At 42.0% G+C, this 12,792-nt stretch overlaps 1 protein-coding gene across 3 annotated transcripts in view; it reads left to right on the plus strand.

Annotated features, from left to right (window-relative positions):
• Positions 1-12,792, plus strand: part of opn5 (opsin 5) — a 72,028-nt gene that overhangs the window by 12,609 nt on the left and 46,627 nt on the right. For all 3 annotated transcript variants that reach the window (XM_085247216.1, XM_085247218.1, XM_085247217.1), the window contains one exon: positions 9,738-9,884. In XM_085247216.1, the coding sequence (XP_085103342.1) occupies positions 9,752-9,884 (133 nt within the window). In that variant the 5' untranslated portion in view covers positions 9,738-9,751. The remainder of the gene's footprint in view (positions 1-9,737; positions 9,885-12,792) is intronic.

The raw sequence follows: 12,792 nt of genomic DNA on the forward strand, positions 1-12,792 counted from the left end.
AATTCAGTCTATTTCTAGGCTTTTGTTTTTTTAGATTTGCTAATTTCTTCTAATCTAATGCATCTAACAAATCTAATCTACCACATCATGTTTTGTCATTATACTCCTATAGATATATGGAGGGTCGATTAATCTTTGTTCCCAGTTCAGGTAGAAGATCAAATACCCAAACTGGCAGTGGAAAATTAAAAATGAGTTAAACCTTATTAAATTTGGGCTTAATTATCTGGAAAGCTATTTCAGCAGTATTTCCGTATTTCAGCAGCTAGCATGCACCAAACAAAGGATGTGGGTTTTAAGAAAGTATTATTTTCTAAGTGACAGAAAAATGCTAACGTTCTGTGTTCTTTGAGCTGCAAAGAACACATAAGCTGTTATTGTGTAGTTTCCCTTGGAGAGAAAACTTCTTCACTAAGAGATGGAAAAAAGACATAATGTAAAGTAACAAAAGGACTGACCAACTGTAAATTTAATGCTTAGATGTAAGGTCCTTGTTCATTTTAACATCTTGCAGTACAAGTTGAAGTATAAGAATATTTTGTTGTTCACATGTTCACTGAAAGAAATTTGGTGAAATTTGCAATGAAGCCCTGTGTTTGACTGGAGCAGAGCAGCTGTGATGTTCATGATCAATATTAGGGTATAAATGTAAGGTAATGAAGCTGTATAGAAAGTAGACCTACTTTTTAGATTCCCTTTGGTTTTTCTGGTTTTTGTAACAGATATTTAAGCATTATTATGGCATAATATGAGGTTCATTTAGCTTGACAAAAAAAATTACCTGGTATAAATGTCCTCCAAAGACCTACTTTTATCTTTTACTTCAGCATTTACCAGAAAATGTTTTAACATTAGTATCTATACTTAGGCTTAAGTGACTAATGTGTATACTTATGCTTACTTTTCTTTGGTTATAATGTGAAACAGTGAAACAAAGAACAGTTCTGACTGCTCTGCTTGTGTTTTGCCAGTTTGATTTTTGTCAGAAAAAAAATAACCCTAGGATTTTTTCAGCATTATTATATAAAACATTCTTAACATAGAAGCCATATCCCAACATTTGAGACTGGAAAAAACAAAGCAGATGCACCATAAAAGACAAATACTCGCATCACACTAAAAGACCCTTTATAGCAGGCACGTGCGGGGGGGGGCTTGAGCACCCGCCCCTTTCCTGATGGGTGCCCAAAGTGCCCTTTTGTTGAGGCAACTTATAAAATTTTTTTTTTTTTTTTATGTGTGTGTGCGTGCGTGCGTGCGGAGTCCTGTCTGTGCCCCTCAGCAATAATATTTAACTATTAATCACAGTTTTGCTAAATAAAAGGATCTGGCTTGCATCAGCCACATGATCACATTTAACCAATGATCGCCCTTGACGGCAGAACGCGCTGGTTACGAGCCGGGAACGAGCTCACAAAAAGCACGCGCATTTTTAGCGGTCCGGAGCTGTAGGAGAAGCTAACACAGCAGAGTGAAGCTGACCCCCCACCCACTTGAAACGTAAAGGCAAATAGGCGGAGCGGTTAGTGCTACGTTTGTGCAGATTTGTGCAGGTAAAATTAGCGTTTGTGCTGCTACGGTTTCCGAGATATTAAACTTTATTTTATAGGTCATTCAAAGGTCACCATCCCCCCAGACTGCTCCAAAACGGGCCAAAATGGTCTACTTTTTTAGTGCTACGTTTGTGCTGGTTTGTGCAGGTAAAATCAGCGTTTGTGCTGCTACGGTTTCCGAGATATTAAACTTTATTTTATAGGTCATTCAAAGGTCACCATCCCCCCAGACTGCTCCAAAACAGGCCAAAATGGTCTACTTTTTTAGTGCTACGTTTGTGCTGATTTGTGCAGGTAAAATTAGCGTTTGTGCTGCTACAGTATCTGAGATATTAAAAGTTATATTTTTTGCTGATGACATCACCATCCCCCCAGACTGCTCCAAAACAAACCAAAATGGTCTACTTTTTTAGTGCTACGTTTGTGCTGATTTGTGCAGGTAAAATTAGCGTTTGTGCTGCTACGGTTTCCGAGATATTAAACTTTATTTTATAGGTCATTCAAAGGTCACCATCCCCCCAGACTGCTCCAAAACGGGCCAAAATGGTCTACTTTTTTAGTGCTACGTTTGTGCTGGTTTGTGCAGGTAAAATTAGCGTTTGTGCTGCTTCTGTTTTAAAGATATTAATGAAAATGTAAAGGTCAACCAGCCCCCCCACATTACCCAAATCCAACAAAAGTGGTATCAAACGTTTGTGCTACGTTTGTGCTGGTTTGTGCTGCAAAGATTTTCGTTTGTGCTGCTATCATTTTAAAGATATTAATAACAATTTCTAGAGGTCATCAGAGGTCAACCAGCCCCCCCACATTAATTAAATCAAACAAAATGGGTGTCAATCAACTGTGCTACGTTTGTGCTGGTTTGTGCTGCTAAAATTTTCGTTTGTGCTGCTTCTGTTTTAAAGATATTAATGAAAATGTAAAGGTCAAAAGGTCAACCAGCCCCCCCACATTACCCAAATCCAACAAAAGTGGTATCAAACGTTTGTGCTACGTTTGTGCTGGTTTGTGCTGCAGAAATTTTTGTTTGTGCCGTTATTATTTTAAAGATATTAACAAAAATTTCTAGAGGTCAACCAGCCCCCCCATATTAATGGAATCAAACAAAATGGATGTCAAACGTTTGTGCTGGTTTGTGCTGGTTTGTGCTGCAAAAATGTTTGTTTGTGCTGCTAACATTTTAAAATGTTTAATAAAATAACGTCTTGATGCGTGCTTAATCATCCAGGTAAGTAAATCCCAAAAGGTTGATTCTGTTCATCTGGACATTTTCAGTTGGAGAAACGTTTCGTCACTCATCCAAGTGACTTCTTCAGTCTCAGCTGACTGCAGGTTTCCCCAACCTTATAAACAGTACATTTGCATAGTGAAGGAAACTAGCCACTGAATGAACAATGTGCCGGGGGGTTAATTCCATGATTGTTAGTATGCAAATTCTTATGACCATTGATCAATGACAACTAATCAAAGCCTATTGATCAATGGCAGTGAGTACCATTCACAGAAAGTGGGGAATGGCTACAATCACAGCATTGTAGGATGGCGAAAGATGTACCCTTGGGCCCCCCTTCTCGATCCAGAGATGGTCAGCATCCTGACAGCCCGATGGACGAAGCTGTCTCTCAGTCTGCTGGTTCTGCCCCGGAGGCTCTTCAGTATCCTTCCTGATGGCAGCAAACTGAAGACGCTGTTGAAGGGATGAGTGGAGTCACCTGTAATGGAGACGACCTTCCAGATGAGGCAGGTGCAGTAGATCTCCTGGGGAGGGAGGCAAGAGAGGTCCCCACAATGCTCTCGGCTGCTCTCACTACCCGTTGTCATTTTTTCCTGCAGAACCCAATGCAGGAGTCATACCACACAGTGATGCAGCTGGTGAGGATACTCTCAACTTTGCCTCTGTAAAAGGTGCTCATAATGGGGGTTGAATCTCTTGTGCTTCTCAGTTTGCAGAGGAAGTAGAGTCACTGTTGGTCTTCTCCACATTCAGGGACAGGTTGTTGTTGCTGTACCACTCTGGCAGATGGTTAACTTCACCCCTGTAGTAGATCTCGTCGTGGGTCAGCAGAGTGAAGAGAAGGGAGCTCAACACACATCCTTGGGGAGCCCCCGTATTCCGTGTTCTTGGGCTGGAGGTGTTGCTGTTGACCCGTACTGTCTGCTGTCTTCCTGTCAAGAAATCTAGCAGCCCGTTATACAGCAAGGTGCTGATCCCCAGCAGATCCAGTTTGTGAATGAGTTGCTGGGGAATGATGGTGTTGAATGCTGAACTGAAGTCTATGAACAGCACTCTGACATATGAGTCTCTAGTGTTCAGATGTGTGAGGGCTGAGTGAGGGGCAGTTGAAATTCCATCATCGGTTGAGCGTTTTGACCGGTATGCGAACTGAAATGGATCCAGGTTGGGGGAAAGCAATAATTTGATTTGATGCATGACTAACCGTTCAAAGCACTTAACTTAATAATGATGGAGGTGAGTTTGACAGGACGGTAGTCCTTAAAGCAGGAGATAGATGACTTCTTGGGTTCAGTAATGATGGTGGAGAGATCTCCACACACTGTCTGGGGATTGTGTCACCACGGTCTGTAGAGTGGGCTTGTAGTCTGTGATGGTTTGTATTCCTTGCCACTGCCTCCAAGTATCTCTGCTGTCGCTGAAGCTTTGCTGTAGCTGATGCCACGTGACAGGTTTGCCCTTGCTGTTCTTAGACTCCCCTAATTCCCGGCTCTGAAGGCTTGCATTTTTCAACTTTAGGAGCATTTAAACCTGACCTGTGAGCCATGGTTTCTGATTGGCCCAGACAGTGATAGTCCTGGTCTCTGTGACATCATCGATGCATTTTGGGATGTAGGCAGTGACAGTTTCTGTATATTCCTGAAAGTCTGTGGTGTTGTCGTGTGTGGCGGCCTGTGGTGGAAAAGCAGTGCCTCTGAGGACCCTTCTGGCCACACCTGTACCTGCTTACGAACTGGTTTGGTGACTTTGACCAGGGGCCTGTGGGAACCCATGGCACACCTAGATTTCTGCCTGTACTGACCCTTATGCAAAATAGGTGGAATTAAGACAGTTCCAAAAGCAAACACAACTGATCAGTGCTGAGAGTGGTCCTGTTGCTGAGGTTGGGATGATCCTGTAATCTCTTATGAACGACCTCCAACGCTTCTATGACTGGGATGCAAGTGAAGACAGATGTAACATCTCTCTCTCACTGTACATGTACTGTTTATAAAATTAGGGAAACATAACCTGCACAAACAAAATAATTTGCAGGACAAATGTTTGACATCAATTTTGTTCGATTTGAAGAAGGTAGGGGGGGCAACTTCACTCACGGGTGTTTATAAGGTTGGGGAAACCTGCAGTCAGCTGAGACTGAAGAAGTCACTTGGATGAGTGACGAAACGTTTCTCCAACTGAAAATGTCCAGATGAACAGAATCAACCTTTTGGGATTTACTTACCTGGATGATTAAGCACGCATCAAGACGTTATTTTATTAAACATTTTAAAATGTTAGCAGCACAAACAAACATTTTTGCAGCACAAACCAGCACAAACGTTTGACATCCATTTTGTTTGATTCCATTAATATGGGGGGGCTGGTTGACCTCTAGAAATTTTTGTTAATATCTTTAAAATAATAACGGCACAAACAAAAATTTCTGCAGCACAAACCAGCACAAACGTAGCACAAACGTTTGATACCACTTTTGTTGGATTTGGGTAATGTGGGGGGGCTGGTTGACCTTTTGACCTTTACATTTTCATTAATATCTTTAAAACAGAAGCAGCACAAACGAAAATTTTAGCAGCACAAACCAGCACAAACGTAGCACAGTTGATTGACACCCATTTTGTTTGATTTAATTAATGTGGGGGGGCTGGTTGACCTTTACATTTTCATTAATATCTTTAAAACAGAAGCAGCACAAACGCTAATTTTACCTGCACAAACCAGCACAAACGTAGCACTAAAAAAGTAGACCATTTTGGCCCGTTTTGGAGCAGTCTGGGGGGATGGTGACCTTTGAATGACCTATAAAATAAAGTTTAATATCTCGGAAACCGTAGCAGCACAAACGCTAATTTTACCTGCACAAATCTGCACAAACGTAGCACTAAAAAAGTAGACCATTTTGGTTTGTTTTGGAGCAGTCTGGGGGGATGGTGATGTCATCAGCAAAAAATATAACTTTTAATATCTCAGATACTGTAGCAGCACAAACGCTAATTTTACCTGCACAAATCAGCACAAACGTAGCACTAAAAAAGTAGACCATTTTGGCCCGTTTTGGAGCAGTCTGGGGGGATGGTGACCTTTGAATGACCTATAAAATAAAGTTTAATATCTCGGAAACCGTAGCAGCACAAACGCTAATTTTACCTGCACAAATCTGCACAAACGTAGCACTAACCGCTCCGCCTATTTGCCTTTACGTTTCAAGTGGGTGGGGGGTCAGCTTCACTCTGCTCTGCTAGGGACCCTCCAGACGCTTTCCACGGACCTCTCCCCTCCCCTCAGTGATTCCAACCCGGACTGGCACAGTAAGGCGAACAATTCTCCAGTTCCTAGTTATCTATGCTCCAGTTTTCCCTTCAGATTATAACTACCTCCTCCTCTGTTACAGAATATTTCCGCGGCTTACTGACCTCCTCCCCGTCCCTACAACTAGCCTGATTGGCCCCCCCCTTGTCGCGTTAGGTCGCTTTTACGATTAAAATTCATTGTAAGCATTCCTCGCCCGTGTTTGTCTGCATTTTTGGGTCCACTTTCCTGATCGAACCTGATGGTTCATGACATCCCACTTAATCTCAGAGGCTTATTGGCAACCCACACATACTGAACATTATTGGCTGATTTAAGAAAGAGTTTTTTTTTAACCATCTGTTGTACCAAGGTCGATGTTGTTATTTGCTAAGACAGCATAACATTTTTCATTTTTACATTATAGCTGTAATGAATATTTGACAGTAAGGTATTAAATTTTACAAATTCAAGTTTTCAAGTAGTGCCTACACAACCTATTCTACCTCCAAAAGTGCAAGTGTATAATCTAATGTAACTTTTGGAATTAAGTGAGCTATTTTGCATGTCTTTTTGCCATTTGGTTTATTGGTTTCCCAACTGCTATAGTAATTTTGGCTTACTTGGCTGCTTCCCATTGCCATTGGTTAACAACATTAAGGGAGTTCTTCTCTGTAACTGCTATATTTCATTTTTGGATTGCTGATATCATATCTTACTTCGGGATAAATAGAATGGGCTTCCATGAAGGTTGTGCCAGCCATAAGCATATGACGGGAAAGCCTAATTAATTTAAATTTTTTGTCAGCTGATTATATTTTTCAATTTTTTATTATTATTTTTTTTAACAAAAGAAGCTTTTGCTATCAAGCTTCCCCGCAGAATGGCTTTCATTGAATCCCAAAGAATTAGAGGGTTCACTTCTCCGTTGTCATTTTCTTTAATGAATGTATCTATTTCTTGTTTAATATGTTCATTTGTAATAGATTCATTCAGATTTGGTTTATATTGTTTTTCATGCAGCCACACGATGAGGTTCCGTGCAGGTCATGTTCGTGTCTGTTTTCGTCATGCCATTTGGTTCACAGTTTCCATGCATCTGCACAGCACTCTGTTCATAGTTATTCCTTTCAGTCAGGTTAGTGTTTTTCCAGTTTAGGTTTTTTGTTAGTTGCAGTCTCTGTCCCTGTTATGTTTTGTCTACTCCCTTTTGCATCAGCCCAAATAAAGGCTCACTTTCAGTTTAAGTTCACTCCCGTCTCTTCGCCTGTGTTCGCGCCTGGGTCCACCACACACACTCTCCACACGTTGGCCGTGACAGAAGCCCTACATTAAGGCGCCAAACAGTTTTCCTTGGAAGTGAGTCCAACTGAATTGTCAGAAAAATCGTGTTATGATCTGAGACATCCGCTACCCCAATTCTACAGTCTAACACTCTATGACATTCTTCCTTTTGCATTCTTGTTTAATTTTTGCTAATACTCTGGCTCTTTTGATTGGATTTCCCAGGCCGTTAAGCAACATCAATTCCAGACACTGTGACATAGTATACTGTTGTGGAAATAAAATGATCTTCCACCACTGACCTCAAAAACAAACAAAACCTAAACCAAAACATGGTAGAACAAATAGATGAACAATTAAAGAGAACTGTAGAATTCAAAACTCGAACAACATTGCAATATGACTCCCAATATGAGGTAAATGACACACCCCCACACAATGATGAGAGGGAGAGCCTCACTGGAAGTGAGGGCTCTCTCTTAGAATCCGTGAGAACCCCGATCTGAGTCACACTCATCCTATCTTAAGTTGTTGGCTACCTCAAGGTATAGCAATTATACACAACTTGAACTATGAAGAACATATTAATTATTCAAGAGAGCCAGATACATATTTGGAGTGATTACGTTATCTGCCCCTACACTGAAATAGTTTCTATAAAGTCAAACCCTTCTCTGTTTCCTTGTAGTTTGTCGCGCACTCTCTGAATGGCTCCGTTGTTGCTTCTCCGGGTCGCGGGTTGCCATGGTGACGCTTGCTCCAGTAGAGACATAGGGTCAAATCCTCCTCTTTCGTGTGGCTCCTCCACCGTAAATCCTCTCCGCTGCATCTCTCGTACCGCCTCCGCCGGACTGTGGTACACCTGAGGGCCTGTGTCCCAGTGGTTCCAGAGTTTTGTAAATGGAGATTGCCCTTTTGTTTAAGTGTGCTTTTCACTTCTCTATGTGCACGGCGCTGTTGTACTACCGTAGCAGTAAAGTCATGGTCGAAACCAATGGGTTTGTCTTTGACAAGGATCTTCTTCTGCCATGCGTTTCTGAGGACAGTTTCCTTTGTTTTGAACTGAAGAAAACAGACGACAATGGAACGGGGAGCAGCATCAGCACCTGGCTTAGGACCAAGGGATCGGTGAGCCTGTTGTATTTGTGGGTCAGTGCCATCAGCCATTAGCCTCTTTCTTCTGATCACATTTTCAACAAAGCTTATTACCGAGCTGCCCTCTTCTCCTTTGGGGACTCTGTAGATTCGCAGGTTATTTCTTCTCGATCTAGACTAAAGGTTTTCTAGCCTTTCGGTTAGTTTCCTCTGCCCCATTAGCGATTGTCTCAGCGCGTTGTAGGCCACCGCTGACCAGCTTTCAAGCCCCGCCACTCGTGTTTCAGCTTCCTCAAGCTTCTCGTCGTATTCTTGGACTGCTAGCTTATCAGCCGTTAGCTGTTAGTTCATATCTTCTTTGAATTTCTTCAGGTTGTCTTTCAACTCACGCCTGAAGACTTCTTTGAATGCGTTGAAGTCAGCTTTCATCTCCGTCCGGAGGTCAAAGATTTGTTGCCTAATATTTTATATGACCTCTTGCAAAGAATTGAGATTGGTCCCCTCGCCATTTTCTTCATCGGAGTTTGCCATATCAGCGTGCGTGTCCTCTCGTTCTTCTGGAAAATACTGTTCAGTTGGTTCATGTATCTTCTTGTTCTTTTTCTTTGCCTCCCCCCCCCGGCATTGTTTTAAACATAGAAGTAGTCAGAAAACTTGAAATTAAGGGAGAATTCGCTCGACCCTGAGGAGCTCAGAAATTACGCCGCCATTCTGCTCGCTGCCAGCCGGAAGTCCGCTATTTTTATTACTTTGAGTTATCCAAATTAATCAGGGAGTGGACTGTGGACAACTTTCATGTTGGCAACCACAGCAAACACCAGAGCACTCAAAAACCAAAAACTCTGAATTTTCAGCATGTTGTCACAATGCTTTATCAAGGTTCTTGCCCTGTTTGTAACCCATGCGAGCACACTACAACTGTTATCGATTTTTCCCCTATTTTTTTTTAAAATTTGATTTCTTTTGGTAGGCACTAGAACTGATTTAATGGAAGTTGATGTTTTCCTCTTCTTTGTGGGAGAGTTTTAATTTTGTTCTTTCTCTGGCAGTCAGGAAAAATGTGCAGTGAGTTTTCCTTGACTGCTACATTAATGTCGAACAGAAATGTTGACACTTGTGACATGTGCAGCTGACTTAGGCGCATATGGAGCATTCAGGTTTGCATAATGCAGTACGGAAATGTAGATTATGTGTCCTTACCTGATGTCTACATGTTTGCTTGTGAACAATTTTCAACTTAAGGAAACAGCTCCATTGTTTTAGCCTTTTCCTGTATTTCACAGGACATTCTCTGCTGATGGCAGTGATGGAGAACGCAACGTGGCCACATCCCTCATACCTCCCACATTATCTCCTCCGTGGTGACCCTTTCGCCTCAAGACTCTCCAGGGAGGCGGACGTTGTTGCAGCCCTTTACGTCTGTATCATAGGTGAGTCTTTTGTTAAGAAGAATCATCATGTTTGCATAAATGTCTGATTTTCTACCATTCTGCTCTATGTCCTACTTCTATTGGACGAGAAAACAGACTCCAGTTTGCTTTAACTAACTTTAACAAACGTAAAAAGATGCAACATACAGTTTGATTTTCTTGTCCTGTACAACAAAATGTGGTCCAAAAGGTTAGGGTTTACTTTAACTGACTCAGATGGAGGTGTACAATGGTCCCGTAGGGAAAATGGGAAATTCCATAACACTTGGACATGGTGTCAGTGTGACGTATATGATGAAAAATATTATGCTCTGCTGAACATAGTGTTGTAACTGAGATTACACAATGAAAACAATAAATAAAAACTCTGAGGTCTGAGGCATGATCGTGATGACCTAAATCCTAACCCTAACTCAAACCCTCTACCTAAAAATCAGAAGTTTTTGGTTTTATGAAATTGGTCAAAATTATTGTTCTACCTGAGACATAAAAAACTGTAGCATGAGGGTAGGGTTAGGGTGATGCATCATACTTCATGGAGATTTCAATTACTGATGGAAACCATTATTCAGCAGGAATAAACTCGGGGCAGATATCTATTTATAATTAAAACTGAATTACATTTACTGGGGGTACGGCATTATCAGAAGGAGCACGTGATTGGTGCATTAGGATGTCTCTAAGATCTAAACACTGCTCTTACAGTTTGGCTTTTCACTTCAGGTTTCCTCATTTCAGTCACATTTATACACATACAGGGAGTACAAAAGCCTTTGAGTGTCTCTACTTAAACCTACGGATGCTCCTTTTTGAGTTTGTTAGATTGCATGAGTCATTATTGTAATGAAATGGTTGCCTCTGTGTCTATAAATTTGTGTCATGTGAGTGGACCATTGGCACTCTTATATGTGCTTGATTGCAGTATAACGATGAGTCGTCCCAGCTAGTAAATCTGCACTGTGTATTTTCTCCAGGTACACATACCGTATGAGAAACGAGTAGCACAGCAATTGGAAAGTATGCAGACTGTAAATTGTATCATTTCCGTGTAATGTTAAAGGCTGGTCTCCTGGTCTTTTTTTCCCAAAGAATGTTTTCTTAATGTGAAGATGAGTGACTGCAATTTCTTAAGCCCAACAGAATATCAGATTCCTGACTTTTTTCTGAGAAAATCAAAGACCTTCTGGAGATGCTTCAAGCAGGCAGAAGTACAAAAAGTCATTGTTAAGATCACACTTGGTCACGGTAAAAGTTGTGAACTGACATACTGTTTGTCCCTTCGTTTTTTTAAATTATGTAACCATGTTTTCGCAGAAGTACAAATTCAGGTTTGTAATGGAGGCCATTTGTGCTAAATAGGGTTCATTGTAAGCAGCAAACTAAAAGAATACATTTCAGACTTTGAGGTAAATGACGCAAGCAAATGAATTTTCTGAGAAAGCTGCTGCCCTTTGATTACCTTCAACATGTGATCCATTACCATGGAATCCTAACTTTTGAATTATCTTCTCTTTTCTTTCCTATTTCCATCCTTATGGACTGGTGTAGACAGTATGAAAAAAAAAAAAAAAAACGTAACATTTTACGGGGCGATCGTGGGTCAAGAGTTGGGAGTTCGCCTTGTAATCGGAAGGTTGCCGGTTCGAGCCCCGGCTCGGACAGTCTCGGTCGTTGTGTCCTTGGGCAAGACACTTCAACTACCGCCTACTGGTGTTGGCCAGACGGGCCGATGGCGCGATATCAGAATCAGAATCAGAATACTTTATTGATCCCTGGGGGAAATTATTTTTTGTTACAGTGCTCCATTTTAAACCAACATTAAGACAAGACAGACAATACGCTAACTAAGAATAGTACAATATATACATACATACATACATACATACATACATACATACATACATACATAAGTCACTTATAAATAAATATTTGGAAAAGAAACATGTGTAGTTGTAGCAGCAAACAGTGTGTTAAGTGGATGCGTTGTACAGGGAGATGGCCACAGGCAGGAATGATTTCCTGTGTCGTTCAGTGGTGCTTTTCGGTAATCTCAGTCTCTCACTGAACGAGCTCCTGTGACTGACCAACATGTCATGGAGTGGGTGGGAGGTGTTATCCAACATTGTCTTTATCTTGGACAGCATCCCCCTCTCCGACACCACCTTGAGGGAGTCCAGCTCCATCCCCACAACATTGCTGGCCTTACGGATCAGTTTATTAAGTCTGTTGGCATCTGCGACCCTCAGCCTGCTCCCCCAGCATGCAACAGCATAGAGGATCGCACTGGCCACAACAGACTCATAGAAAATCCTCAGCATTTTCTGGCAGATGTTGAAGGACCTCAGTCGCCTCAAAAAATAGAGACGACTCTGGCCCTTCCTGTAAAGTGCTGTGGTGTTTTTAGCCCAGTCCAGTTTATTGTCAATGTGTACTCCAAGGTATTTATAGTGCTCCACAATGTCAACACTGACCCCCTGGATTGAAACAGGGGTCAAGTGTTTCCTGGTCTTCCTGAAGTCCACGATCAGTTCCTTGGTCTTTGCCACGTTGAGCTGCAGATGATTCTGCTCACACCACGTGACAAAGGAGTCGACCACAGCCCGGTACTCTGTCTCATCATCCCTGCTGATGCATCCAACCACCGCAGAGTCATCAGAAAACTTCTGAAGATGGCAGGTCTCTGTGCAGTGGCTGAAGTCTGTGGTGTAGAGGGTGAAGAGGAAGGGGGAGAGGACAGTCCCCTGTGGTGCCCCTGTGTTGCTAATCACCTTGTCAGACACACACTGTGGGAGACGTACATATTGTGGTCTTCCTGTCAGGTAATCAACAATCCAGGACACCAGAGAAGCATCCACCTGCATCGCTGCTAACTTATCACCCAGGAGGGTCGGCCTGATGGTGTTGAAAG

This window comes from Mchenga conophoros, linkage group LG15 (genome assembly GCF_057382185.1).
Source record: "Mchenga conophoros isolate Kocher_MC1m ecotype Shallow Benthic linkage group LG15, M_conophoros_male_GT1.1, whole genome shotgun sequence".
Classification (NCBI taxonomy): Eukaryota; Metazoa; Chordata; class Actinopteri; order Cichliformes; family Cichlidae; genus Mchenga; species Mchenga conophoros.